Below are 24,749 nucleotides of genomic sequence, written 5' to 3'. Positions count from 1 at the left end.
CCATTTGCGACTGGTCGCTTTGCGACCAACTTGGTCGCGCGACCACTGTCAGTCGCCGGTGTGAATGAGCCCTAAGGCGTAGGTGATGATTGTCTCCAGCTTTTGAGAGAGATGGACCGAGAAAATACCGTTTGCGCTGAATGGGAAGAAATGAGGAGCGAGGAGAAAGTTCACATCCACAAGGGACTGAGGCAGCGGTGCCCTTTATCCCCACTGCTCTTTATGATGTACATGGTGACGATGGAGAGAACGCTAGAAGGAAGTAATATCGGGTTTAATCTCTCATACAAACAGGCGGGTACGGTAATAGAGCAGCAGCTCCCAGGTTTATTTTATGCGGACGACATTGTGCTGCTAGCTAACAAGCAAAGTGATTTGCAACGTCTGGCTCATATCTGTGGGCAGGAAGGCAACAATTTAGGTTTGAAATTTAGTGTTAGAAAATCAGGTGCTATGGTATTCAATGAAAACAGTGAACAGCCAGTGGAGATACAGGGCCAGGAAATACCTCGGGTAACAGAATATAAATATCTTGGTATATGGATAAACGAAGGCAATAGATATATGGAAACACAGGAAAAAACAATAACAGTGAAGTGGAAGATAAATGCAGCCATAATGAAGCACAGAGCGCTATGGGGATACAATAGGTATCAGGTCCTCCGAGGTATGTGGAAAGGTGTAATGGTTCCAGGACTTACTTTTGGAAATGCGGTTGTTTGCTTTAAATCAGGGGTACAATCAGGACTCGACGGGAACCAAAGGTCAGTGGGTCGCCTCGCATTGGGCGCTCACGGGAAGACTACAAATGAAGCTGTGCAGGGTGATATGGGCTGGACTAGTTTTGAAGTGAGGGAAGCTCGCAGTAAAATTGAGTATGAAGAACGGCTCAGGAATATGGAAGAAAGTAAATGGGCTGGGAGAGTTTTCAGGTATCTGTACAGAAAAAGCATTGATTCACAGTGGAGGAAAAGAACTAGGAAGCTTACCAGCAAGTATGCGGCCTGTAGGATGGGCAACACAGCAACAAAGAACGTCAAGCGGAAAGTCAGAGAGGCTGAAATAATCTCATGAATGGCGCCAATGGAAAAGAAACCTGCCATGAGTAACTACTTAAGAGGAAAAAACGAAATCAGGAAAAAAACAATTCATGATAACTCAAAGGCAAGCTCATTACTTTTTGAAGCGTGATCGGGATTCCTTAGAACACGCACGTATATTTATTTACAAATACTGCTGTCTCAAAGTTGAGACATAGCAGGAGTGGGTAAGTACATCAAGATAACATACAATCAACATGTCACATGTAAACGAACTTCATCCACAAAACGCTCAAGTGACAATTCTCGGAGATTAGTATGTAGCGTGTTCCACAATTCAATGGTAAATGGCAAGAAAGAAAATTTGAAGCTATCTAAGTGAGCTCTAAAGGGAACAATATTCAAGGGATTGGCTCTTCGAGTTACACGTGCCGAGGAGCCAACAAACGTCACAGGCACGTCGACAATGACAGAAGCATGCATGTACAATTTTGTGCAACATTATAATCCTTTCACACGTGCGCCTATGTGCCAACGACTCAAGCGATAGCAGGCCAGCATGCAGAGAAGGGGAAAAATTGCGATCGTATCGATTATAAATAAATCTAATAGCTTTCTTCTGCACAGCCTGAAGCTTTGATACATCAGATACGCAGTGGGGTGACCAGACAACAGATGCATATTCTAGAGTGGGCCTCACGAGGGATCTGTAAGTTGCTAGTTTGCATTCCTTGGTTGCTGATTTTAGTGTTCTCTTTAAATATCCAAGTCGTTTTAGAGCCCTGGAGCAAATGAAGTCGACGTGTTTGTGCCATTTTAAGTTGGGAGAAAAAATTACACCAAGATATTTAAACTCGGTGACAGAAGTCAAAGTCTTCTCATCATTACTGTAGGCAAATTTCAGGGGTTCCTTTTTGTTCAAAATGGTCATTGATACCGTTTTATCGAAGTTGATTTCCATTTGCCAGGTCTTACTCCAGTTGCAGAAGGCATTGAACGTGTTATTCAGCATCTCCTGGGCATTGGCGCTGGCGATGTTAGAGTACAAGACACAGTCGTCTGCATACAAACGGAGCTTAACAGCAGAGTTAGTAGCAACACTCTCGACATCATTAAGTTAAATAATGAATAAAAGTTGTCCCAATACGGAGCCCTGTGGGACGCCGGAAGAAATACCGACTGAGGATGAGTGCGCCTGATTAAATGAGACAAACTGGGACCGCAGATGCAAGTAGTCTCTTATCCAGCCAAGCAAGTGATTGCCGTGTATGCCTCTGAATAAAGAGTCAAGCTTCACAAGTAACTTAGCATGACGTACCTCGACGCCGCAACTCCTACCTCTGCCGGTATCGCCGCACGCCTCCGCGCTACTCGATGTAAACACCACGGTGCCAGGCGTCAAGTCCAAGCGTCGAACAGCTGTTTGTGCTATGCAGCAGGAAACGGCCGCACTGCTACACGAGAGCCTAGGGGGCCGGATGCTCGTTTACACCGACGGCTCCGTGGCGAGTGATGGTTCTGGTACTGCAGCGTGCACGGCGCCGAATATTTGCGCTACACGGCAGTGCCGCCTTCGTGTTGTGTGGTCGTCGACGGTGGCCGAGCTTGCTGCGATCGACCTAGCAGCTGATCTCCTGCTTCAACAGCGCAGTGTTGTTTCTGCCGCGATCCTTTCGGACTCGCGCGCGGCACTGTGTATGCTGGCGGAGGATTACCTTGGACCTCCGTTGGTGCAGCGCGTCGGCTCAAAGCTCCGCCATCTCGTCAGCCAGGGCTGCGATCTGGCGTTGCAATGGGTTCCAGCGCACATCGGCCTGCGAAGCCGCGGACGCTCTCGCGAAGCAGGCTCACTCCCTGCGCTTCCCCCTCGCTACCTCGGTCAGCGGCTTCGACGTGGCCAAAGCAACCATTCTGCGAACGCTCCGTGCGCAGCACCCGGACCAGCGCGTCGCCGCGGGTGCGTCACTTCCCCCGCGTGGGCTTCTCCCGGGCGGACCGCTCTTTCCTGCTTCGCCTGCGCGTCGGCTGCTACAGGACGGCTGCTAGAACGCACAGGCTGCAGGGACTTGGCGACCCCGCGTGCAGCAACTGCGCCGATTTGGAGACGCTCGACCACTTGCTACTTCGCTGCCCTGCCTTCGATGTGGAGCGCACGGACTTGTGTACAGTCTATCGGCGGCTGGGACTGACTTACGATACGGCGACCGCGCTGCTATTCCCTGCAGCCCACTCGTCCATCGTGAAGCACGCTCTTTCGGCACTGCTAGACTACTGCGATGCGACGCACTTGAGAGCGCGGCTCTGAGCCCCGCACTCACATTTTTTCCCGCTTGCCACGTTCGTCCCGTCTTTCTCTCCTTCATCCTTTTCTTCCCATTCCCCCTTCCCCGTGCAGTGCTGTTGAGGTGTCCTCCTGTGAGAGACAGGTACGGCGCTGCACTCATCTCTCCCTTTTCCTTTCCTAAAATCACTTCACACACACATACCTTGTCGAACGCTTTGGAGTAGTCAACAAATATGGCGTCAATCTGGCCACGATTGTTAAGTGTAGTAGCAACGTCGTGAGTGAATTCAATTAGTTGCGTAACCGTGGAAAAACCCAATCTGAAACCATGCTGATGATGTGAAAGTATGTTGTTATCATTGAGGTACTGTACAATATGCTTATGAATTATGTGTTCTAGTATTTTACAAGTAGATAATAACGAGATTGGTCTATAATTGGAAATTGTTTGCCTCATGCCAGATTTGTGTATCGGTACAACTTGAGCAACTTTCCAGACACTGGGAACAGTTTGCGATTCGACAGATTTTTGAAAGATGATAGTTAGATACCGCGCACAGTATTCTGAGTATCTTTTTAAAAACGTGTTTGGAATGTTATCTGGTCCTGCATTTTTACTAGTATCAATATTTAACAAGAGGCCGTGAACTCCGCTAATCGTTATCTGAAGTTTTGGAAAACATGCTGAAGCACTACCACAGTGAAACTTAGGGACAATGCCATTATCTTCAACAAAAACACATTTAAAATATGTATTGAACGCTTCAGGGATCATGACAGCATTTGAACACGACTGTCCGTTAATGACCATAGAAGTTAAGTTGGACACAGGAGGAACAACCGTTTTCCAGAATTTGGATGGGTTGTCTTTTAGGAATGTCGTCAGAGTGTTGTTATAGTAGTAGTCTCTAGCGTGCTGCATTTTAATCTTAAGAGTTTGTCTAAGTGATGTTAGCACTGAGTTTTCTCGGACATTCTGAGTGCGAGAGCCACGGCGGGAGCGCTTTATCCGGCGAATCAACTGTATAATCTCTCTAGTGTACCAAGGGTGTTTCGGGTTTCGCTGTACACATTTTTTTTGGTACGAAATTAGCTATGCACTCTTTGACAATTTTGTGAAACATCTAAATTAACAAGTCAACACCTAAGATATCACTCGAAAACATAAACTCATCAAAGTGTGATGCAAGCGAGGCGACGATAGAATTGTCGTCAGCTCGACAAAAATCATGGACAGTACTATATGTTGGTTTATTGGGCGCTAGAGCAATATCTCGGTGGACAATTACCGCCCTGTGATCGGAAATGCCCTCCACAACGTCACATTCGCTATACAGGAGCCCATCACTGAGGAAGACCAAATCCAAAATAGTGGATTCTCGGGTGCACGAGCTAACGACGTGTGTTAAATCATACGACACAGCAAGATTGATTAGAGCGTTGCAGATGGGTCGATCACGTCCAGTAGAAGAAAGAGAACGCCAGTCAATGTAGGGGCCATTAAAATCACCACACAATATTAACTGGCTTTTTTGTAGCCTGTTCACTGCAATATAATCTGTGACAGCGTGGATAGAATTGACATCATTTGGCGGTCGGTATACAGCGCCAATCACAGTAGTAAAGCCGCCAAGGTCAATCTTGCACCAAACCGATTCGCTATCATGAAGCTTCGGCAGCAAAACGTATTTAATATCTTTAGAAATAAAAACCGCTACGCCACCACCGCGACCAACAGTCCTGTCATTTCTCAGCACTGAGTAACCAGGTGGCTAAATTCATTCTCAGAAATGGAGTCATTTAGCCAAGTCTCAGTAACACATATTATTGATGGTTTGTGACATTTACAAGCCAGTTGAAGCAAACATATTTGTTAACCAAGCTGCGCGCATTAAAGTTCAGAAGTGTAAGTTTCCTTTTATGTGGAAGTCAGATATAAGACGGAAGAAGAAGCATGAGCTTGCTGCGGTAAAGCTAGGGAGACTATGGAGCATGATTTAATAGAATGTGAAGACGTCTACCCAGTGGTCGATTTAGGCGCCACTGGCCTCCTTGAAGCACTTGGGTTCAGAGGGAGCAGTGGTAAAGCAAACATGTCCTCAATAGGCATTAGTAAGAGGCGATTAGAGTATTGGTGAAAGAAAAGTAGGGAAACGACAAAAAACGGAGACGTACAAAAGCACAGTTCGAAATAGGGGATCAGAAAATTTGGGTGGGGTAGTTCATAGTGTTTTTTTTTCTCTTTTTTATTGTTTAACCTAGGTAGGATATTAAGCAGTATGATAGCAAGAGCTTGGTGGCGCAACCCACCGCCCCGTTCCGAAGGGGACGGGGCGGTGGGTTGCGAATTGCGGTGGATGGATGGTTGCGGTGGATTGCGAATACCCCACATTTTGTGGGGTATTCTGGAAGGGGAAGGCTTATGTGACGATTGTCTACAGCTTTTGAAAGAGATTTACCTAGAAAATATCATTTACAGGGGAGTACAGGGGAGTTCGGACTGCTTCCGCGCGCGCTCAAAAGAGTAGTGCACTCTGTGTCGCTGTCGTGGAAGTTCTCCGTAGCTGGGGTGCACCTGCGTGAGCGGTAGAGCTCCAAGGTTTGCCGAGCATAGCAGAGCGCCATTGCTCTGTTTCGGCCTCTCGCGTACGCGTTGAGCGCCTGACGCCTGTAACGGCTGGGCAAGGAAGCCGAACTTGCGGCTGAGCGTGCGCACTCGAGAGGACCACACAGTCTGGGTGCCCCTGAAGCCTATGTGATGGAAAACACGGCGCCTCAATCTCTGGTATTCCATTCGGCGAACCTCAAAGGCCACTTCGCTGCTCGCTTCTTGCAATGACAACCACCCCAAGTCGCCTCAACGGCCACGCATCCGTGGCACCCGAAAGCCACGACGCGTCCCGCTGCCCGCGCTGCGGCTGAAATGCCCGCTTTGGCATAGGTTCGCTGGGACGTGGATGGCCTTCCCTGGTTCGCGAACGAGTATACGTGGTCAGTTAGAAAAGTATCCCACCCGTGGCCGAAAAAAAAAAGAACTGGCATAACTGGAGCGTTGGAAACCTAATCACCCTCAAAGTAGTCTCCTTGGGACTCCAGACACTTCTCCCAGCGGTGCATCCATTGTTGAAAGCATTCCGAGAAAGCCTCTTTCGGAATGGAGTTTAGCTCAGCTGTCGTTACAGCCATAATGTCCTCTCTTGTCTGAAATCGCGCTCCTTTCAATGGCCTCTTGATATTTGGAAACAGCCAGAAGTCGCAGGGGGCCATATCAGGAGAGTAAGGAGCCTGTTGAACTACAGTAGTCTGGTTGTTCACCAAAAAAGTCTGAATCAAGTGCAAGGAACGCGCAGGAGCATTGTCGTGATGGATGCGCCAATTTCCTGTTGACTACAACGCCGGTCTCTTGCGCCGCACAGCATTACGTAGGCGACGGAGTACATCGCTGTAGTACTCTTTGGTGATTGTTTGGCCCTGTGGTGTGGTGTACCACACCACGGGAGTTAAAGAAAGCAGTCAGCATCACTTTGACGTTGCTGCGAACTTGGCGGGCCTTCTTTTGCCTTGGTGACGTGGAATGCTTCCACTGTTACGACTGGGATTTGGTTTCCGGGTCGTACCCGTACACCCAAGACCCGTCACCAGTGATTATGGTGTTGATGAAGTCTGGGTCGCTGTTTGTGGAATCTAGCATGTCCTGTGAGACTTCAACACGAGGTTGCTTTTGCTCCACCGTGAGCAGCTTCGGCATGAATTTCGCCGCAACTCTCTTCATGGCCAAATGTTCGGTCATAACGGAATGTGCAGAAAAAGTGATGATGCCCAGCTCTTCCGCAATTTCTCGGATAGTCACACGACGGTCCCGCATTACCACAGCGTTCACTTCGGCAATGAGCCGGTCATTTCGGCATGTTGATGGCCGCAAGGAGCATGGCTCGCTCTTCACCGATCTGCGGCCGTCTTTAAATCGGTTGTACCAGTCCTTAATATGTGTGTTGCTCATAGCATCGTCACCGAAAGCCGTCTGAATCTTGCGAATTGTTTCAACTTGGCTGTCGCGCAGTTTCTGGTAAAATTTGGTGCAGTAGCGCTGCTCCAGTCGCTCCGCCATTTTCCTTGCAATAAAAAACCGGCGAGAGCACTGCGCACTGTATTCCTCGCTCAAACGCTCCGTCCCAGCGACTGACGCTATCGGCAGGCGAGAAAAAATTTGCGCATGCGCACAAAGGTTCAAGGTCGGCTGGTGCAAGCACGCTTGTTTCATATCCATGAGGCGTTCGCCAAAAAAAATAAGGTCGGATACTTTTCTAATAGACCTCGTATGTCAGCTGCACCCCCACAGCGACTGCCGTTGCAGCATGGCACTGGCTCTCCGGCATGCTTGTTGCAGTACACTAAGCGCAATACAGTCATGAACGTCCACCATCTAGCCCCGTTCATTTCTTTACTAGTTGTCGCAAGTGTTCTTCGTGTGCCCCAAGGAGATCTGGTGATGAAGAAAGGGCAACACCAAGGCAGCGATACTCAGTGGCCCCTGGGAGGGTGTCAATGTCCGGTGAGAGTACCGGGTTCACTTGCGGTCTGCCAGAGAATCGTAGAACAGCGTAGTTCTTTGTGTTGAAGGAGAGGCCGATCGGTGGGCGAGAGGGGTGGCGCTCAGACTGACGAGTCACTGGAGGTCAACGCTGGTTTCTGTCAGAAGCACCAGAGCTTCGGTGAAGGCCAGTAGGCAGCACCCAGGTATGGGGCAGTCTCTCGCTGAGAAACTGGAATGGGAAGCCCAGCCTCGAGTCGATCACCCCGAAACATATAACTTGTGTTGTTGCAGCGGTAGAGCGGGCAGCCTTGCTCCAGGCCCCGGCGCACCGGCACTGGCAGCGATTGGGCGCTGCCCAGGCAGGCAACAGCTGTGTTGTTTTCTTTTTTTTTTTTGCACAGCCTTCACGTAATGTCTACCAGCGGGGGTGCCACATTCAGGATGGACATACGGCTCAGGTTCGGCTCATGAGAGACGCTGTCATAGGCCTTTGCTATGCCGAGAAAGCATGCGACCAGACCTCGCAATTCCTTCCGGGCCAGCTCAATGGTATAGCTCAAGGTGAAGAAATTGTCTTCCAGGCGACGATTTGATCTTCAACACTTCTGTAGTTCTGTCAGGGCACCCGAGCACTGTGACCAGGCCCTCGGCCAGTTATTCACCTTAAGAGTGAATGGCCGGTATAGCACGTTGGGCACCATGATATGCCTGCAGTTTTGTATGAGGCCCGCGTCCCCACATTTCTTGGGGACAAGACGCACGCGACCGCACTGTCAGTCCAACCGGGACTGGCTCCCCCGTTAGAATTTCAGTGGAAATGTGAGCCACAGTATCGCGTGCTACGTTGCCCAGGTTTTCCACCAAGCCTGCCGGTATCGCGTCCAGTACCAGGGCGGTCTATCCGAGCAAGCGCATGGTCCAGCGCGAGTCGGGACATTCGCAGTCGTATAGAACGGCGTTACCGCTGGTGGATATAGCGTTGCAGTGAGCAGCGCAGGGTCGTACAGCTGCACCATGTGCCGGGTGAGATGTTCTGGGATGTTGTTGTTTCCACCTGTTGTTCCCTCTCGTGTTGACACGTACGCCCAGAACTTTCTGCTTCCTTGGCGCCCAGCAGTTGTGATGGGCCTCAGCTGCGCGTGGTCGTGTGTCGCGACTTTGCACTGTATCCCCCGCTGCATGGTGTACTTGCAGGTCAAGCAACGGTTGGTCCCATAGATGTGGTTACTCGACGGTGGGGAGTGCTGTTGTCACTTCGGCGCGGGGCTGACGGTTGGCCACACGACGCGCGTCCAGTACCGCCCTCACCTCCCCGTCCCACCAGCCGCTGCGTCGCACATGGTGAGCACCGCCTAGCGAGTTGGAGCGGATCTCGTATAGGTATGCATGATGCGCCGCAGTCCCCCACCATATTGTTCGCGGTTCCTTGGCGGCGCAACCTGCAGACGAAAAGTAGCGCCATCTCCTCCTCCTGCACCAGCGTTCACTCCCTCTTCTGTGGATCGTGGCTTTCTCTATGCCGTGCTGAACTAGAAGACGCTTTCCGAATCATACGCTGTCACTACGTAACGCGCGCGCTTTTGAAGTCGTATTTTTATCGGAATTTTACTACGTTACAGTATGAGTGGCCGCCGAAACATCAACAGAGGACGCCTGAATGACGTTAGGCTTCGTTGGCTCTACTATTAGCCGTGAGAAATTGAGCCACGCCATGCGAGACCTCGGCGTTGCTTGATTTACCGTCGTCGCCTTCGCGCTTCAGCACCTTCAGTACACAGCGGGCCTAGAACATTGTGACTAGGCTGCGAGAGCGCATTATCGACCAGCAGTATATATGTAGTTTTCTTAGAGTTTTCACTCACTAGCAAGCTACCGATCAATCGGCGGAAGCGGTCCGTCTATAACGAGGCACATGTGGCATCGCTCGCTTGAAGGGTACCTTACAAACTTTACACATTATTTTTGTCTCTTTTCGTGCAATTGAGAAGCGCGACAGCAGTCATCTCACAGATGTGTGCAAGGCTGCTATTGCGAATCATATCGTCGCTTGCATGTGTTGCGCGCGGGCGCGAGAAATTCTGCGCTCCGTATTATATCCAATAGCTTATCAAAATGAACGCAAAATAGAAACGTTGAGTTAACCTGTAAATTTGCCCTGGCCACTGACAAAGCCACACAGAAATTAGTTTACTCTAGAATCGAGGGCCTTGCAATGTTGATAGCGGTACCAGCAGTGTTTCCGAGGGAGTTTTCGTTTACGGATAACAGATTGAATGCACCCGCAACACGCGATGTGTCATTTCGCGAAGATGTACTTACGTCATGCGCACCACTTCGACACTGTTTCTACATTTACAGTCACATACAACTCAAAAACGAAGGAGCAATGTCTCCCGAATGAGTTCGTCTTTCCGCAGGTAAGAGGCCCTTTTTGCCTACGTACCGTCACCGCTTCGCAACGCACGGCGATAGACTCAAAAGCTGCTTTCCCGTACATTCAGGCCAAACCATGACAACACCATGGAATTTATGACTGAGTCGACAAAAAGCACGTGCGTTTGAATACGACTTGAATGAAGTCGGGTACGAAAGTTGCAAATAGACGCAGCGCGAACATGCGCTACTTAGGAGAGCGAAAAACTAACGAAGCCGCATACAGCAAGTGTCAGCTTGTGAGATTAATTATGAGCGAAGAATCGCTCGCTTACCTCACAGAGCCGTGACCATTGCGTTGGGTTTAAATCAGCCCGGCTGGTCCCTTGAAGCCATACCTTCCCCCAGGCCTCGTCTTGCTTGACAGATGGAATCCGGAAGCAGTGTTGCCAGGTTGGACAAAGTCGCGTAGCACAAAGCTAGAGAAATTGTAGCCCAAATGTAGCGGAACTCAAAAAAGAGCAAAAATAATTGTAGCCAAATATAGCCATATTTATTTGCAGTTTTATTTGTATTATATATGTGCGTCTGCCTTGTCATGTGCACTTTAACGTATCGCATGTGTGGCCTCCGCCCCCCCCCCCCCCCCATGGTTGCACTTGCACACTTTGCAGTACGTCATCTCAGAAGTGCCGTTACACAGGTGTACACTTGATGGTGAATCCAGTCTACAGATAAAAAAAGTCACGTTTAGCACAAAATGTGCGGTTCACCTAAGATAGACCTTGATCATACCGTATGTCAAGGCTAAATCGGACCAAGACTATTTTTGTTGCGACCTCGTTGGGCAAACTTGTGAATTTTCCTCTATTATTGATTCCCTCATTATCTAATACTGGGCGCACCGAGTGCGCGTGCACGCCTCGCGGACGGACGGACGGATGCTTTGAGCGTCCCCTCTGGAAAGGGGTGGTCGGTTGCGCCACCAAGCTGTTGTTATTATATTGCCTTATGTCCTACCCTACGTTAAAAAAGAAAGAGAAAAAAATAGCACGAAGAATTCCCATAACCAAACTTTCTCAGCCCCTATCGGCAACTTAGTTTTTGCATGCCTCCGTCGTTTCCCTATTTTTCTTCCGCCAATCTAATCGCGCGCGCAAGAGCAGCGCCCTCACTAGGCGCTTCAAAGTACTTCATCCGCGACCTGCAAGACTACGCGCCTGCGGTGTGATCGTGAATGCCACGCGTCGCTTCCAGGCGCACGGCTGACAATGGGCCTCTTCGATTTTCGTAGTTCTGGCAGCCCGCTCGCAGCCAGATGTGGCAGCCAGCTAGTTCCGGTCCTGATAGGAATTCACGTGGACTGAGATCCCACGACAACCCGAACCTGCCCGAAGTTTGCAAAATCGAACGCAGCCACAGCTGGCCAAATGTAAACATGCTACTAGCATGGCAGCGCCCGGCGAGGCCGGCGCGCGCTTGGCGTTGTCGGCCCATTTAGGCGTTGCCAGCTTGAAAATATATAGCTGCATTCACGAGTACAATCACTTTCGTGCGACTCGGCGCAGGACGCGCACTGGGCCAACCTCGCCTTGGACAGCCCAACCTCCGACGCGTCCGATGACAAGACGCGAAATCGCGCGTAAGTGGTTGTATACTCAAAAGCGATAGCTCAAGGATCCCTGCTCGTAGCGATCACGTCACCCACCGGCAACATTGACGAGTTGGCGTTGTGTCATCACTTCACAGGACACGAAAAAGGAGGATATCGGGTGCATCTCATACGCATAAAATTTCGTGCCGACCTGCTTGGGCTTCGATTTCGGAAAGTTTGTTGTGGCTGATGGTGCTTCTCATTTTGACGCTAAGGAGCTGGGGACGCAGCTGGCGCATGAAAATACACGCCGCCTGTGACCAACGAAACGTTTCACACGAAAAACAACGTTGGTCGCAACCGTGAGAGCAATAAGCCAATGTGCGTGTGTCTAATGTACGTATGCCTATTACTCAACCAGTGCAGTCTTAGATCAACGGCCTGCAGTTCGAACACCTATCGGTTTCAAGCTGACACCCAAGCATACGACTGAGAGACGGAGCGAACACGGGCCAGCTGCAAAGCCTTCGCTAACTGTAGAAAAGAGAGATATCTCCGCATACATACGCGAGATATGCGAAAAGGAACTCCACCAGAGAAAGACGAACCCAAAATGTACCGAAATGTGTGGATGAGCGTCTGCAACTTGCGTGGAACACGATGCAGATAACATGCACGCATGAGAGCGCGGAGCGCTGATCACCGCCGCGAAGAAGCCTTCAGGGGACACACACGCACAAGCTTCAAACGGTTCACCAAGCACACAAAATTCCCAGAAAGAAAGCAAAGAGGCCCGTTTCGTGACACACCACTCCTCGTATCGCACCGCTTTGCAATGCGGAACGGAGTGTTAGCACTTAAACAGATAACGCTAGAAGTAAGGCAATCCGAAGATGACCGTAAACAGTTGGCTGTGCGAGGTAAATTTAAGTCATCAAGCGCCCGCGTTGCAATCCGTGAAGTCCCCGCAAAGATGGTGGCGAGCGCCCCTCGCCTCTTTAAAGGGCCCCTGAAACGGTTCGGACAAATTTTGTAGACGCGTAGGGTACAGCTTAAGTAGAACATTCGCACCCCAATTTCAGTGAAGCGTTACGTATTAATGGAGCTACAAGCAATTAGAAGTTACCCTCTTCCCCAGCCACACTTTTCCTCCTCAACTCGTTCGCCGAGCGAGCGGGGCTAAGCTCCGCCTTCACTGGTCCTGCGTCACGATGCGACGTCACATCGTCCACTTCCGGTTGTTTTGGAGCCCGCCCCCACCTGCGCGAAACTTCTCCGCTAGCCGCTTGGCTGTCGACGCCAAGCGAGAGCTATCGAAGCAGCGTGCGTTGCGAGCATTCTGTCGTAGCGCCGAACGTGTCTGGTATTCCGTTAACCACAGGCAAGCTGGTCATTTCGGCAAATGACTGGAGGCATAAACTCAAGCTGATGAAGGAACTTTGGCGTAGACGTACGTGAGCGGCCTGATCGGTCTGCACGGTCCAGACACTTGTTGGCGCAGCGCTTAACCAGCCAAACAAAGCGCTAATACTGATCTAACCAAGTGTAAAACATTTTAAACATTTATAAAAACAGCGTGTTGATGATTACACTCCTGCGAAAAATACGCACCAGCAGCAAAGAATACGCTTCGTTGCTGCTACTGTGTATGGTTGAGCTCTATTCCACCAGGTGGCTGCACCGTGCAGACCATTGGCATTTGCCCTTCTGCTCATCTCGGCTCATCCCGTTACGGCACAGTCAAGCGGCCAGACCCTGTCACCTTGTGCTTACGTTTGCCCTAATACGGGACTCGCGAGACGCTAGTGCGTTAGTAATCTTCCGGTGTAAAGTGACGGCCACAAACGTGCAAATCCTGGCACCGATCGGATAGCGGCAGTCCGATGCGCAGCAGCCAGTTCGCTCGTACGCTGCCCTGCAGAGGGACACGATATCGCAGCTTGACATATTGCCAGTCGCTACGTTTACAGTCCACAAGGCAACAAAGTCGAATCATAGTGCTCGCGAAAAGACTGAGACCAAGTCTGACCGCGGAGCTTTCGTCAAAATGGAGTACGTTGTAACACAAGCAGATGACACTTGCTGTGTGCCGGAAGTGCTTAAGTGTACTGAAAAATTGTTCTTGTGCATTCTCTTTATGCTACTTTCTTTTTATAAAACAAATTAACTAACATTCCAACTATTACGAAGATAATTTGTTTACCATAAAGTTGGAGAAATTATCGATCACGGGCCCTGGTCAGCCAATCGGATAGCTCGCCCCACTGACGTCATATGGGTGATTTCGGTCATATGGGTAGGGGCGGCTTAAAATTCCGCCGAGCAGTGCGCTGCGATCGGCAGCGATATGCATTTTCAAAGCATTATAATAAATTACACGCTTTACGCAGAGCACTTAGATGTGTCAATTAATGATCAGAAGGACCTACTCTAACGACTCAGTACGTTTGTAGAAAATCGTCAAAAGCGTTTCAGGGTCCCTTTAAGTCGTCTGCAAGCCAGACCAAAATCATCCTGGCTGGTTCTGGCAGACCGCGTGTAGCCAGAACCGTCCAGCCCGAGCAAAACGAACGCCAGGCGGAAGTGCGTGGTGCGGTAGGCGGAGCAACCGAAAACCATGGCCAGGCGGCGCTACTGCGCCTCTCCTGGTAAAGCTTTATCTCCTGACAGCGCCCCAATGTGGAAACGCAAGCAGCGCGGTCGCGTCGTGGCGTAGTCTCCGCTTCGTTTACGTTGTGCCGTCCGCGCTTTTCTTCGCTGCTCGTTCTCACGGCGCTCCGTTTTCGACGGCGGCAGATCGCCTGCTTGCGCAACAGCGATGCAAAGATTGCCGTGCGGTTTCAAGAGGGTTGCCGACGCCGACAGCTTTTTTTCGTGGCGGCAACCTCACGATAGGGGAGCGTCTGCTTCCGAACGTGTACGGCGTTGAACAAATTGTGGACGGTGATGTGAGAGTGAAAGCCAAGTGCGTGTCACAGGTGTCCGACAAGATCGTAGACGACGTCGAGTTACACTCTAAGAACAGTTTACACCCTTTGGCTTGCCCCTTCTGCCACACAAAAATAATCGTCATCTGCCTTGATGCATTTCCTTTCTTTATCGCTGCAAGCCCGGAACTTTCCAGTGACGAACGGCACGCGCGTTATCAGAAGGGGCACTCCAAAGGGTGTAAACTGTTCTATGCTGATAACGCGCGTGCCGTTCGTTACTGGAAAGTTCCGGGCTTGCAGCGATAAAGAAAGGAAACGCATCAAGGCAGATGACGATTATTTTTGTGTGGCAGAAGGGGCAAGCCAAAGGGTGTAAACTGTTCTTAGAGTGTATAGGTACGCACCATGTTCAGAAATTTAGCCACTTTTATTTCGATTACAACATAAGTCACACTGGCAGCAATAATATATAATATTTGGGGTTTTACGTGCCAAAACCACTTTCTGATTATGAGGCACGCCGTAGTGGAGGACTCCGGAAATTCTGACCACCTGGGGTTCTTTAACGTGCACTTAAATCTAAGCACACAGGTGTTTTCGCATTTCGCCCCCATCGAAATGCGGCCGCCGTGGCCGGGATTCGATCCCGCGACCTCGTGCTCAGCAGCCCAACACCATAGCCACTGAGCAACCACGGCGGGTACACTGGCAGCAGGAACTTCTGTTGTCATACTACTCGATCACTGCATATCCATTGGGCTGCTTCTTGACGGTTCCATCACTTCACAAAGGCATGTTCTGGAGTCTGTTTCACACGTGTCTTGCTGCTGCTCAAGAGCTGCGTCGCTGCAGTACGAAAGCACATGTCCCGGTGGTGCTGACTGCTGAGAAGACTGTTGTGATTGCCATTTGTCTGTTTGGCGCCGCTTCCATCTGCATCGCATATAACTGAAACAGTATGTGTGCCTATTTGTTGTGGGGATTAAATTACTCCCAATAATATGTTTGCAAAGGTAACGTTCCTGTGATTGTGTGCATATATTATTCTACAAGAGTGGTACCACTACAAGTTATGATACTTGCACACTTAGATACTTAGAAAGCATGGGCAAACAACAAACAACGCGCACGTCTCGTGCGGCTGCTTTCCGATTTGCCGCTTCCCGACGCACGCGACGACCGCGCGCGGCTTCACTTCACTTCACTTTTATTTCCTTAAAGACCCCTCAGTGGGGGTATTACATAAGGGGTGGGGTTTACAAATGTGCATTTTAATTGGTGGCCACATGAGTTCAATGAAGAATATTAGTATTAAGCTTATCAGCAAACGTCGTTGAACAGGTGATTTCGGTTATGTGACGGGGCAGGCCGTTCCAGTCGCTTGATGATCGGCAAAACAAGGATGCAGAGAAGGTTGTAGTTCGGCTGCGTGGTCGGGTTACTTGCAAGGAATGCCCTGTACGCAGGGAGTGGCGAGGGGGTGGGGCCAGCACATATGGTGCATGATGGAGCGAACTGTAATAGAACTTGTGAAAGAGGATTAACGAATCAATGCGACGCCGGGATGATAGCGTGTTTAAGGCCGACTGTGCTTTAAGTAGTGATACGCTAGTGTTATAAGAATACGAAGAATGAATGAATCTTGCTGCACGATTCTGAATTCGTTCAAGTGCATTGATAAGGTAAGTTTGATGTGGTGACCAGATGGGAGATGCGTATTCAATTTTCGGACGTACGAGCGTCTTGAATGCTAGCAGTTTGACGTGTTGCGGTGCATGACGCAGATGGCGTTTTAGGAATCCTAGTGTTTGGTTAGCGGGTGCAGTAATGCGCGTTACATGAGCAGACCAGTCTAAGTCGTATGAAAAGGTGACGCCGAGGTATTTAAATGTGTCCACTTTTTCTAAGGTAGTATTAGTAATATTATACGGTGAGTATAAGGGCTGATGGCGGCGAGTGAAGCACATTACTTTACATTTATTGGCGTTAAGGGTCATTAACCAGTCGTTGCACCAGCCTTGCACTTTGTTAAGATCATTTTGTAAAATGTTGTGGTCAGAGTCATTAGTAATTGTGCGCTACATGACGCAATCGTCAGCGAACATACGGATTTGAGAGGAAACATTAAGGGGGAGGTCGTTAATATAAATAAGAAAAAGTTGGGGGTACCTTGTGGGACGCCAGAAGTTACAGGGAGGGGTGCGGAGGTGCGATTCTTGACATGCACTGACTGTGATCGGTTAGTGAGAAATTCAATAACCCAATTTAAGACGTCAGGGTGCAGGTTCAGCTGGGAGAGCTTGAGTATTAGGCGTTGGTGAGGTAACTTATCAAATGCTTTAGCATAATCCAGAAAAATGGCATCGATTTGGGTGTTAGCATCAAGATTAACGTGTAAGTCATGGACGAACATAGCAAGTTGCGTTTCGCACGAGAGACCTTTACGAAAACCATGTTGGGATGGGTGAAAGTAGTTGTTAGTGTCAAGGAAGTGCATAATTTGGGTGAAAATGACGTGCTCCATTATCTTGCAGGGTACGCTGGTTAGGGAAATCGGTCTGTAGTTAAGAGGCGAGTTTTTATTACCTGATTTGTAGATTGGAACGACCTGCCCTTCCTTCCAGGTGACGGGGATGCTACAAGAGGATAAAGACTGTGAGAAGATTAATCTAAAGTACGATGCGCAGATGAGTTTAGTATTTTTTAACAGTTTAGAGTTGATACCATCCGCCCCCGACGACGATGAGAGTTTTAGCTTTTCAATTATTGCCGTTATGCCATGTTCAGTGAATTCGATGGGTGACATAACAGATTGCACAGCTGACGGTGGTATAGGTAACAGAGCATCAGGTTCAGTGGTGAATACTGATGAAAACGCGCGGTTAAATGCATCGGCACACTCTTCTTCGGGGATTACTATATCGTTATGGTCGGCGATAGTGATAGTATTTGGTGGCTTGGGGTTTAGTAGTTGCCAGAATTTCTGGGGGTTAGTGTTTAGTACACGAGGCAACGTGTCATGGAAAAAGGAGTGTTTTTCGCGGCGTATAGCCGAGAGATAAACTTTCTCTGCCTCGTAATATTTGTCCCAGGCCACAGCACAATTGGTTTGCTTTGCCGACCGAAAAAATCGTTTCTTCCTGTTTTCTAGAGTTGATAATTTTTTGTGAACCAAGGTTTATTGCTGTTAGTCGGTACTGAAACAACTGGAATGTGGTTATTAGCAAGGTCGGTGATTTTTTGTTGGAAGATCAACCAATTTGCTTGAAGTGTGCGGTTGTGGAATTCATCACTGAATGTGGGGTAGAAGGACATTAGTTCGTTGTTAATGGCTTCGTAGTTGCCTTTATCGTATAGGCGTATTATTTTATTCCACGATTCTCGTTTTGGAAAGCTTAAGTTAAAGACAGTGTGGATTACTTTATGGCCGCTAATTGCCGGGAGATAGGATATCGAAGATAGGCTAGACGGATTGTTAGTTAATATAAGATCTAAAATGTTGGCCGAGTCATTCACCACGCGTGTTGGTTCTAACACTAGCTGGGTCAGGTTGAAATTAAAGCAGACTTCGAGGAAATCATTTTCGGTTGTACTATGTGACGAAGGTGGATAGTTATCCCAATTGATATTAAGGAAATTAAAGTCTCCGAAGAGCAAAATCTGAGCGTTAGTGTGTTTTTTCATTAGTACATCTAGGACGCGGTTGAGCTTGTCAGTGAAGCTAGTGTCTGCTCGCGGGGGGCGGTAGCAAACGCCAAGTAAAATAGTTTGCGGGGTTGCACGAAAGAGTAGCCATAATATTTCAAGGTCACTTGGGTTGTGAACAACGGAGCAGGGCATCGTATTACTAACGGCGATGAGCACCCCGCCGCCTCTAGAGTGCTGGCGATCGTTACGGAAGACATGGAAACCGGGTAGGTCATCCATGACCTCCGCGTCGGATACGTCAGTGGTTAGCCAGGTTTCGGTAAGTATCAACAAGTTACATCCAGATGATAAGACCAGATTAGATACAACGTCACGTTTGGAAAGGAAGCTACGTATGTTAGAATATATTGCTGAAATAGTACTGTTAGGGCGGGTTGTCGTTATTGAACGGTGTGTTGGATGACGGTGATGCAGCGATTGCTATTGGATTTCTTTTACACATGTTGTAGTTTCGTCGTACATGTACTTAGCAGATCCTATGAACAGAGTTTTGTAGCGTAATGAAAATGCAGCTGACTTGGTCCTTGCAAAAGCCAAAAGATGTTTCCGGGCATTCTGCACAGTACGAGAGTAGTCTTCGCGAATGCTATAGTTAGTCCCTTTCAACTTGCGGCCGTTAGACAGAATTTTTTCTTTTGTTTTATAAAAAAGGAATTTTACGATTATAGGACGGTTTCGGTTATCAGAATGGCGGCCGAGACGATGCGCACGTTCAATCGCCTCAGGATGCACGGTTATGTTTAATTGGTCGGCGCAAAGCCGAATGATTTCTTCCTCTGCCTGAGCGGCGGATGTAGACGCACTTGGGTCGGGAATACCGAAGAAGACAAGGTTCTTGCGGCGGGCTCGGTTTTCTGCGTCATCGATGCGCGCTTCTATATCGGAGAACGGCCGCAGAAGTCTTAAATGTGTCAACCTGTCGCTGCACGTCCTCGATGTGTTGACAGTCGACGGCATGCATTCTTCTGTTTAGTTCAGAAATCGAATTGTTAGTCTCGACCAGTCCGCTTTTTAAACCTTGAATCTCGTTAATTAACTGCGATTGCCCAGCGGATAGCTTCTTTAGTTCAGTTAGTATAGCGTTAGAGTCAGGGCCGGGGTTAGTTTCTATGTCGCCCGACAGTAGCAGCAAAGAGCGCGAGACATGAATACAATTCATTGCGATGGCAAACAGACACTGGGGGCTCGGCAGCAGTACCAAAACATAGTTGCTTGATTTCTTAGCGTAGAGACTATAACACTGACTAACCTGCATGTTAAACAGCAGCAGTTTAGTAGACTGTATCGTGGCACAGCCACCGAGCCCACAGGTTGGCGCGTGAAGGCGTTGGTCCTTTATAGGCGATCTGCCAGATGTTGCTGACGCAGGCAGCTCCCTGGTGGTAGGGCTCATAACGCTCGTCACAGGCGGCGCTAGTAGAAGCGTAGGGGGCGCTAGCGCGACTCGGCGATAGACAGCAGGGGTACGGCCAAGGCACGGTTCCAGGCAGATTGAAGTCGCTTGTGGGACAGCCGAGATGGTAGCGGGCAGAGCTGCGCCGATCAGTGCGATGATGAGCACCTGCATGTTAAACAGCAGCAGTTTAGTAGACTGTATCGTGGCACAGCCACCGAGCACTAAATACGGTCTGCTACCACACAAAAGTAGCGCGCGGCCCCTTTCGTTACCTGCACAACTAGTAATTTAAGTTGCAGCGTTTGGAAAAGGGAAATGATAATCTTGAGCTCATCCATGCCGATCGCGAAGGAAGGCACAGTGCAATCAAATAAATTCAGGGGTTCTAAGTGCCAAAACCATGCCAAAACCACGAAATCATTATGAGGCCCGCTGTAATGGGGAGTCTCGGGAATAATTTTAACATCTGTGGGTTTTTTAACGTGCACAAAAATCAAAGCACACGGTGACAAGGGTGTTCTTGCATTTTGCCCCTTTCGAAATGCGGCCGCCGTGGCTGGGAATCGAGCACGCGTCGTAGAGCTTAGCGGCGCAACACGCATGCATTTACCGCTAACAAACGGCGGATGCCACCACAATTCATCAACGCGACACGACTAAACAAACGGCCGTGCACTAAAAACAGGCATATGACTATTCCGCTTTCAAGATATTACACGCGAATGCGAAAGTATGAGACTTACTTCACTCGGCCGCGCACTGCAGTTATCCATGCTTGTCGTCTGTCCTTCTCGTACCACTTTCCCAGGAAATCTGTAGAACTTCACGGGCGGCGTAGGACCTTTCGTGTTTTCGAGGCTGCTGTGGCAATCGACAACACATCAGTATTGCGTGCCACCTTTCCTGGCTGATGAGGTCGCACTCGGCATCGCAAAAACCACGCGCACGAGCGCTCCCGCCGTACAGAACACGGGCGCGCGCCAGCGCAGCGACGACCCTCGAAACTTCCGTCGGTCCGCTAGGGGAGCATTCGGCGCTGGTGCCGCGCGGGCAAACTTTAGGTTGCCTCGTCTATAGCGTCCTGCAGATGCTTGCTCGTAACAGCAACTAACGTTTAAATCGCTGTCTTGTCGCTTTATCACCGTCACCATATAGTGCACCGAGAAGAAACATTCCTTTTACCCCTTTCGAGAGCGCTGCTGTGGCGCGCTCACTTCTTTTTCTTCATTGAGGTTTCCTTACAGGTTCCGTCAGGAACAATGAGTAAGGGGGGCGATTGAATCAAACACAAGTTTAACAGAAGCAACGCAGTATCAAACAATACAATTAGGGTACATAGTACAAATAAAAAGAAGGTTAACATGAAACAAGTATACTATAGTTCCAAAAGGTTATCGTTTGCAAAGGCGCAATAGCGCAAGAATGTAAAATACACATGGGGTGGAGACAGCATGGTCAATGCGCAGGCAATAAGCGCACGGCAATAACTGGTACGGTAAAAAAAATAACAAAATGGTGACAATACATCCCCACGTAATCACAACGAAACATAGTACAGTATTTAAGATTATAAAGCTGATACACTTGATTGCGGAACGACGCGTGATCGGTTACTAAAACGATTTCGTTGGGAAGATCATTCCATAATGTTATGGCTCTTGGCAGTGTCGATGAGTTGAATGCTTGCGTGTTGCCGTAGATGCGTTTGAAAGAGTGATGGTTGTTTAATCGATTGGACATGCGCATGCGGGATTTGAGGGGTAGAGGTGAAAGATAAGCGCAGTTTATACACTTGTGTAGCAAACAAACGATTGCAACAGAACGACGGATGTCTAAGGATTCGAGAGTATTATCAGTTTTTATTTGAGTTATGCTGAGATGGCACCTGTATTTCTGAGAGATGAAACGAACAGCATGGTTTTGTATCACTTCGATCATGGAAATTAGGTATTTTTGATGAGAAGACCAGATTGATGGTGCAAACTCGAGCTGAGGACGGACGTGTTAGGTAGGTAAGTTTACGGACATTGGTCGGGCAGTTTCGTAAATTACGACGTAAGTAACCCAAAGTTCTGGAAGCCTTGCCGCAAATGGTGGTGATGTGCAAGGCCCAGGGAAGATCGTGTGTTAAATGCACGCCCAGGTACTTATATGATAGAACTTGGGATACAAGTATACTATCTAACACATATGTAAAGTTTGAATTATTGCGTTTGCGACTGAAGGTTATGAGCCTGCGTTTGGTAGTGCGCGCTAGCACGTTATATTCTTGCTCTGCCTGTGCGTGAGCCCATCTCCTTTGCCAGCGTTGCAGGCGATAGTCGCGCGGCTAAGGGGCCCACCTCATAGTGCAAGGTGCAATTGAAACAAAGTCCAATGGTAAAGCCCATGCAAAGTGTGCAGATGGTGTCGTCATTGGTAGTGTCGGGTTCACGCAATCTGAGAGATATATACCAGGCAGCACCGGCAGCATAGGTTATGAGTGAGGCACAGCCACAATGATACCAGAGTGCAAAATCGCAACCTGCCACAAGCATTCGTAGATGTCCGGGCCTGTAGAAGTCGGAGCTCCAAAAGTAGACCGTCTGGCAGCTTGGGAGTTGCGTGGAGATAGCACAAATGTTGGTCACGCATGTTGTTGACGTACAAGTGATTCTGTAGCTGAAGAAACGAGATGGCAGAGTTGCTCCTGCAAAACTTTGGTAGGCCATGCATCCGCGAAAGGTGTGAGCACAACATCGGAAGGCTTGCCTGCTGCTGCTTGCAGTAGAATCTCGAATGCCGATAAGATCGGGGTTGCAGTGGTCACAGAATGCATCACGAAGGTTGTGCTTGTGGCGTTGCCATGCCAACGAGAGTGAAATTTGCGCCTTGTGGAGCCGGTGGCTGAGCCTCCGAATTGGTGATGAGTGAGGTGCCCCGAGTGGAAAGCGGGCAGCAGCTTGTGCGAACGTCCAAGGAAGGAGAGCGACGAGCTGTAGAGCAGCCGAAAGCACTTGCGTTTGGCCCAGTGAATTCCTTGGAAAGAGTCGTTGAGCAGCTGCCTTTGAGCTGGGCAGGAGGCTTACCGACCAAGTAGAGGTTTGACGCTAGGGTGGGCGCATGCTGACGACCGGCACGGGTGGACGCAGGTGATGTGGGACGACAAGACGCAGAATGACACGATAGATGGCGAGAGCGGTTGTGATGGAACACCGGTTGGAGGAGAGTGAACGCTCGAGGTGACTTAGTGAGCAAGGACGGCTGCCCGCAAGTCCTTGTAGAAGTTGGAGCAGGGGCTGAGAGCCAGACCCTGGAACGCAGCCGGAGCCTCAAACCTCGTTGAAAAGGAAATGGCTGTTTAGCTAGATGAACCAGATGCCCGGCATGTCAATGTAGAATTCCGGGGCACCCTACAAACGCAGGACGTCTGCCGAACCGTACGAGGCCACGTCACTACTCGCCTTGGTAAAGTCGGTGCGCTGATACTGGCATGGCAGGACTCGGTCGTCCTGGTCACCAAGTTGTGGGAAGGCTGGGCTCGGTCATCCGTGTCATCAACTTGTGGGAGGCGGAGCGAAGAGGTAGCCGCCGTAGCCACTGTTTTTTTAAGCCAGCCTGCCATGGTCCCACGGGATCTCGGAGCCGGCTGACACCGCAGCTGCTTCGGTCAAGTGCGCTAGCCTGTTCTACTTTCGCACTACCTGCATGTGAGCTCATTCTTTTCGCCTGCGTTAGAGGTGACAGTTGCGTCGCTACGAGATATTAGACATGTTTACTGCTTGAGCATCTCTGAATTGCATGACTTTTAAATACACCCATCACGCAAGTGCCGTACCCTTCCGCTAAGTCTATTTGGCAGGAGTCCTTTGTCCTGTAAATGTTCATGTTATAACTGTCCATTATACAGCTGTATCCTGCTACTTCTACTTGGTTAGATGCCGACGCCAAACTTGGAGGAAGAAGCGAAGAGGCTATACCCACACTAATTGACTTTGATGTGATAAAATTTTCAGGATTACCAGCATTCAAAATTAGCTCTTATTACAAACCACATTTAAACTCTTGTGAGAAGCCCTCACTAAAAAACAAAGCTTATACTTTTTGATGAGCCTACTTGTGCATTTTCATTCCTTAAAAATTTGTCTGCTTTTATATTCAACATTAAGTGAACAGGCTTTTTCAACTCATGGTGAAAATAATTTACACAAGAACTAAAATTCATGCTAGCTTGTGCTGTCTAGGCCAAATTTCAGATTTTCTGTGTTGTATGTCATCTTGCTTTTGTGTTCTACTCGGCGCTTAAGATACCCGATAGACAATTTATACACAAACAAACCATTTCTATCGCAGACTCTTCAACTTTATACGCAAAAGTACTACCATTGCAGACAGAAAACACTGAAATATAGTAAGAAACTGTGATAATTGTTTTCTGCGCAAGTAATTTGGTTGGCTTTGGGCAAGGGTATAAAAATGCTGCATAATTCAGCTTCCCAAAGTCAGTTTTTCCGTAACACAGCCATTGTCACAGGACATGTGTGTTCCTTAATTACACATGCGCACACCTACTGTCCCCTGTCATAGTACAAATACCGACTGTACTGACAACCATTCATGTAATAACTGTACTGGCAGCCATTCAAAGCTGTTTCTGTGGCGATTTAAGGCCCATGTTCTGGGGTGAAAAGTGTGGCCCTAGCTGTAAGAAAGTAGCATTTTGTTTATCAATCCAAAGTTTACAGTGTTTTTTTTAAGTGTTTATTATTTCTAGAATATTAGCTACATCCTTGCAAGGTAGTTGAAATTGCCACAGTCATGTCACAAGTAGCTCTGATGGCCTGCTAGTACAATTAATAGGTATATCGGTGCTTTTACTGACAGGAGACGGCAGGTGCACACACGTATCAT

The 24,749-nt window shown here is 48.9% G+C and overlaps 2 protein-coding genes across 2 annotated transcripts in view; both read right to left on the bottom strand.

Annotated features, from left to right (window-relative positions):
* Positions 1 to 24,749, bottom strand: part of LOC135896741 (acidic phospholipase A2 PA4-like) — a 307,060-nt gene that overhangs the window by 277,356 nt on the left and 4,955 nt on the right. Inside the window, exons 2-4 of the mRNA XM_070534673.1 lie at positions 20,603 to 20,717; positions 19,713 to 20,024; positions 10,567 to 10,710 (exon numbers count right to left, since the gene is read on the bottom strand). Coding sequence (XP_070390774.1) covers positions 10,567 to 10,710; positions 19,713 to 20,024; positions 20,603 to 20,717 — 571 coding nt within the window. The remainder of the gene's footprint in view (positions 1 to 10,566; positions 10,711 to 19,712; positions 20,025 to 20,602; positions 20,718 to 24,749) is intronic.
* On the bottom strand, positions 6,911 to 7,432 carry LOC135896759 (protein GVQW3-like). The gene has a single exon (XM_065425257.1). The coding sequence runs from the start codon at positions 7,430 to 7,432 to the stop codon at positions 6,911 to 6,913; it is 522 nt and encodes a 173-aa protein (XP_065281329.1).

Source organism: Dermacentor albipictus, chromosome 2, assembly GCF_038994185.2.
Source record: "Dermacentor albipictus isolate Rhodes 1998 colony chromosome 2, USDA_Dalb.pri_finalv2, whole genome shotgun sequence".
Taxonomy (NCBI): Eukaryota; Metazoa; Arthropoda; class Arachnida; order Ixodida; family Ixodidae; genus Dermacentor; species Dermacentor albipictus.
The sequence above is the reverse complement of the archived record's forward strand: the minus strand, read 5'-3'. Positions and strand labels throughout refer to the sequence as shown.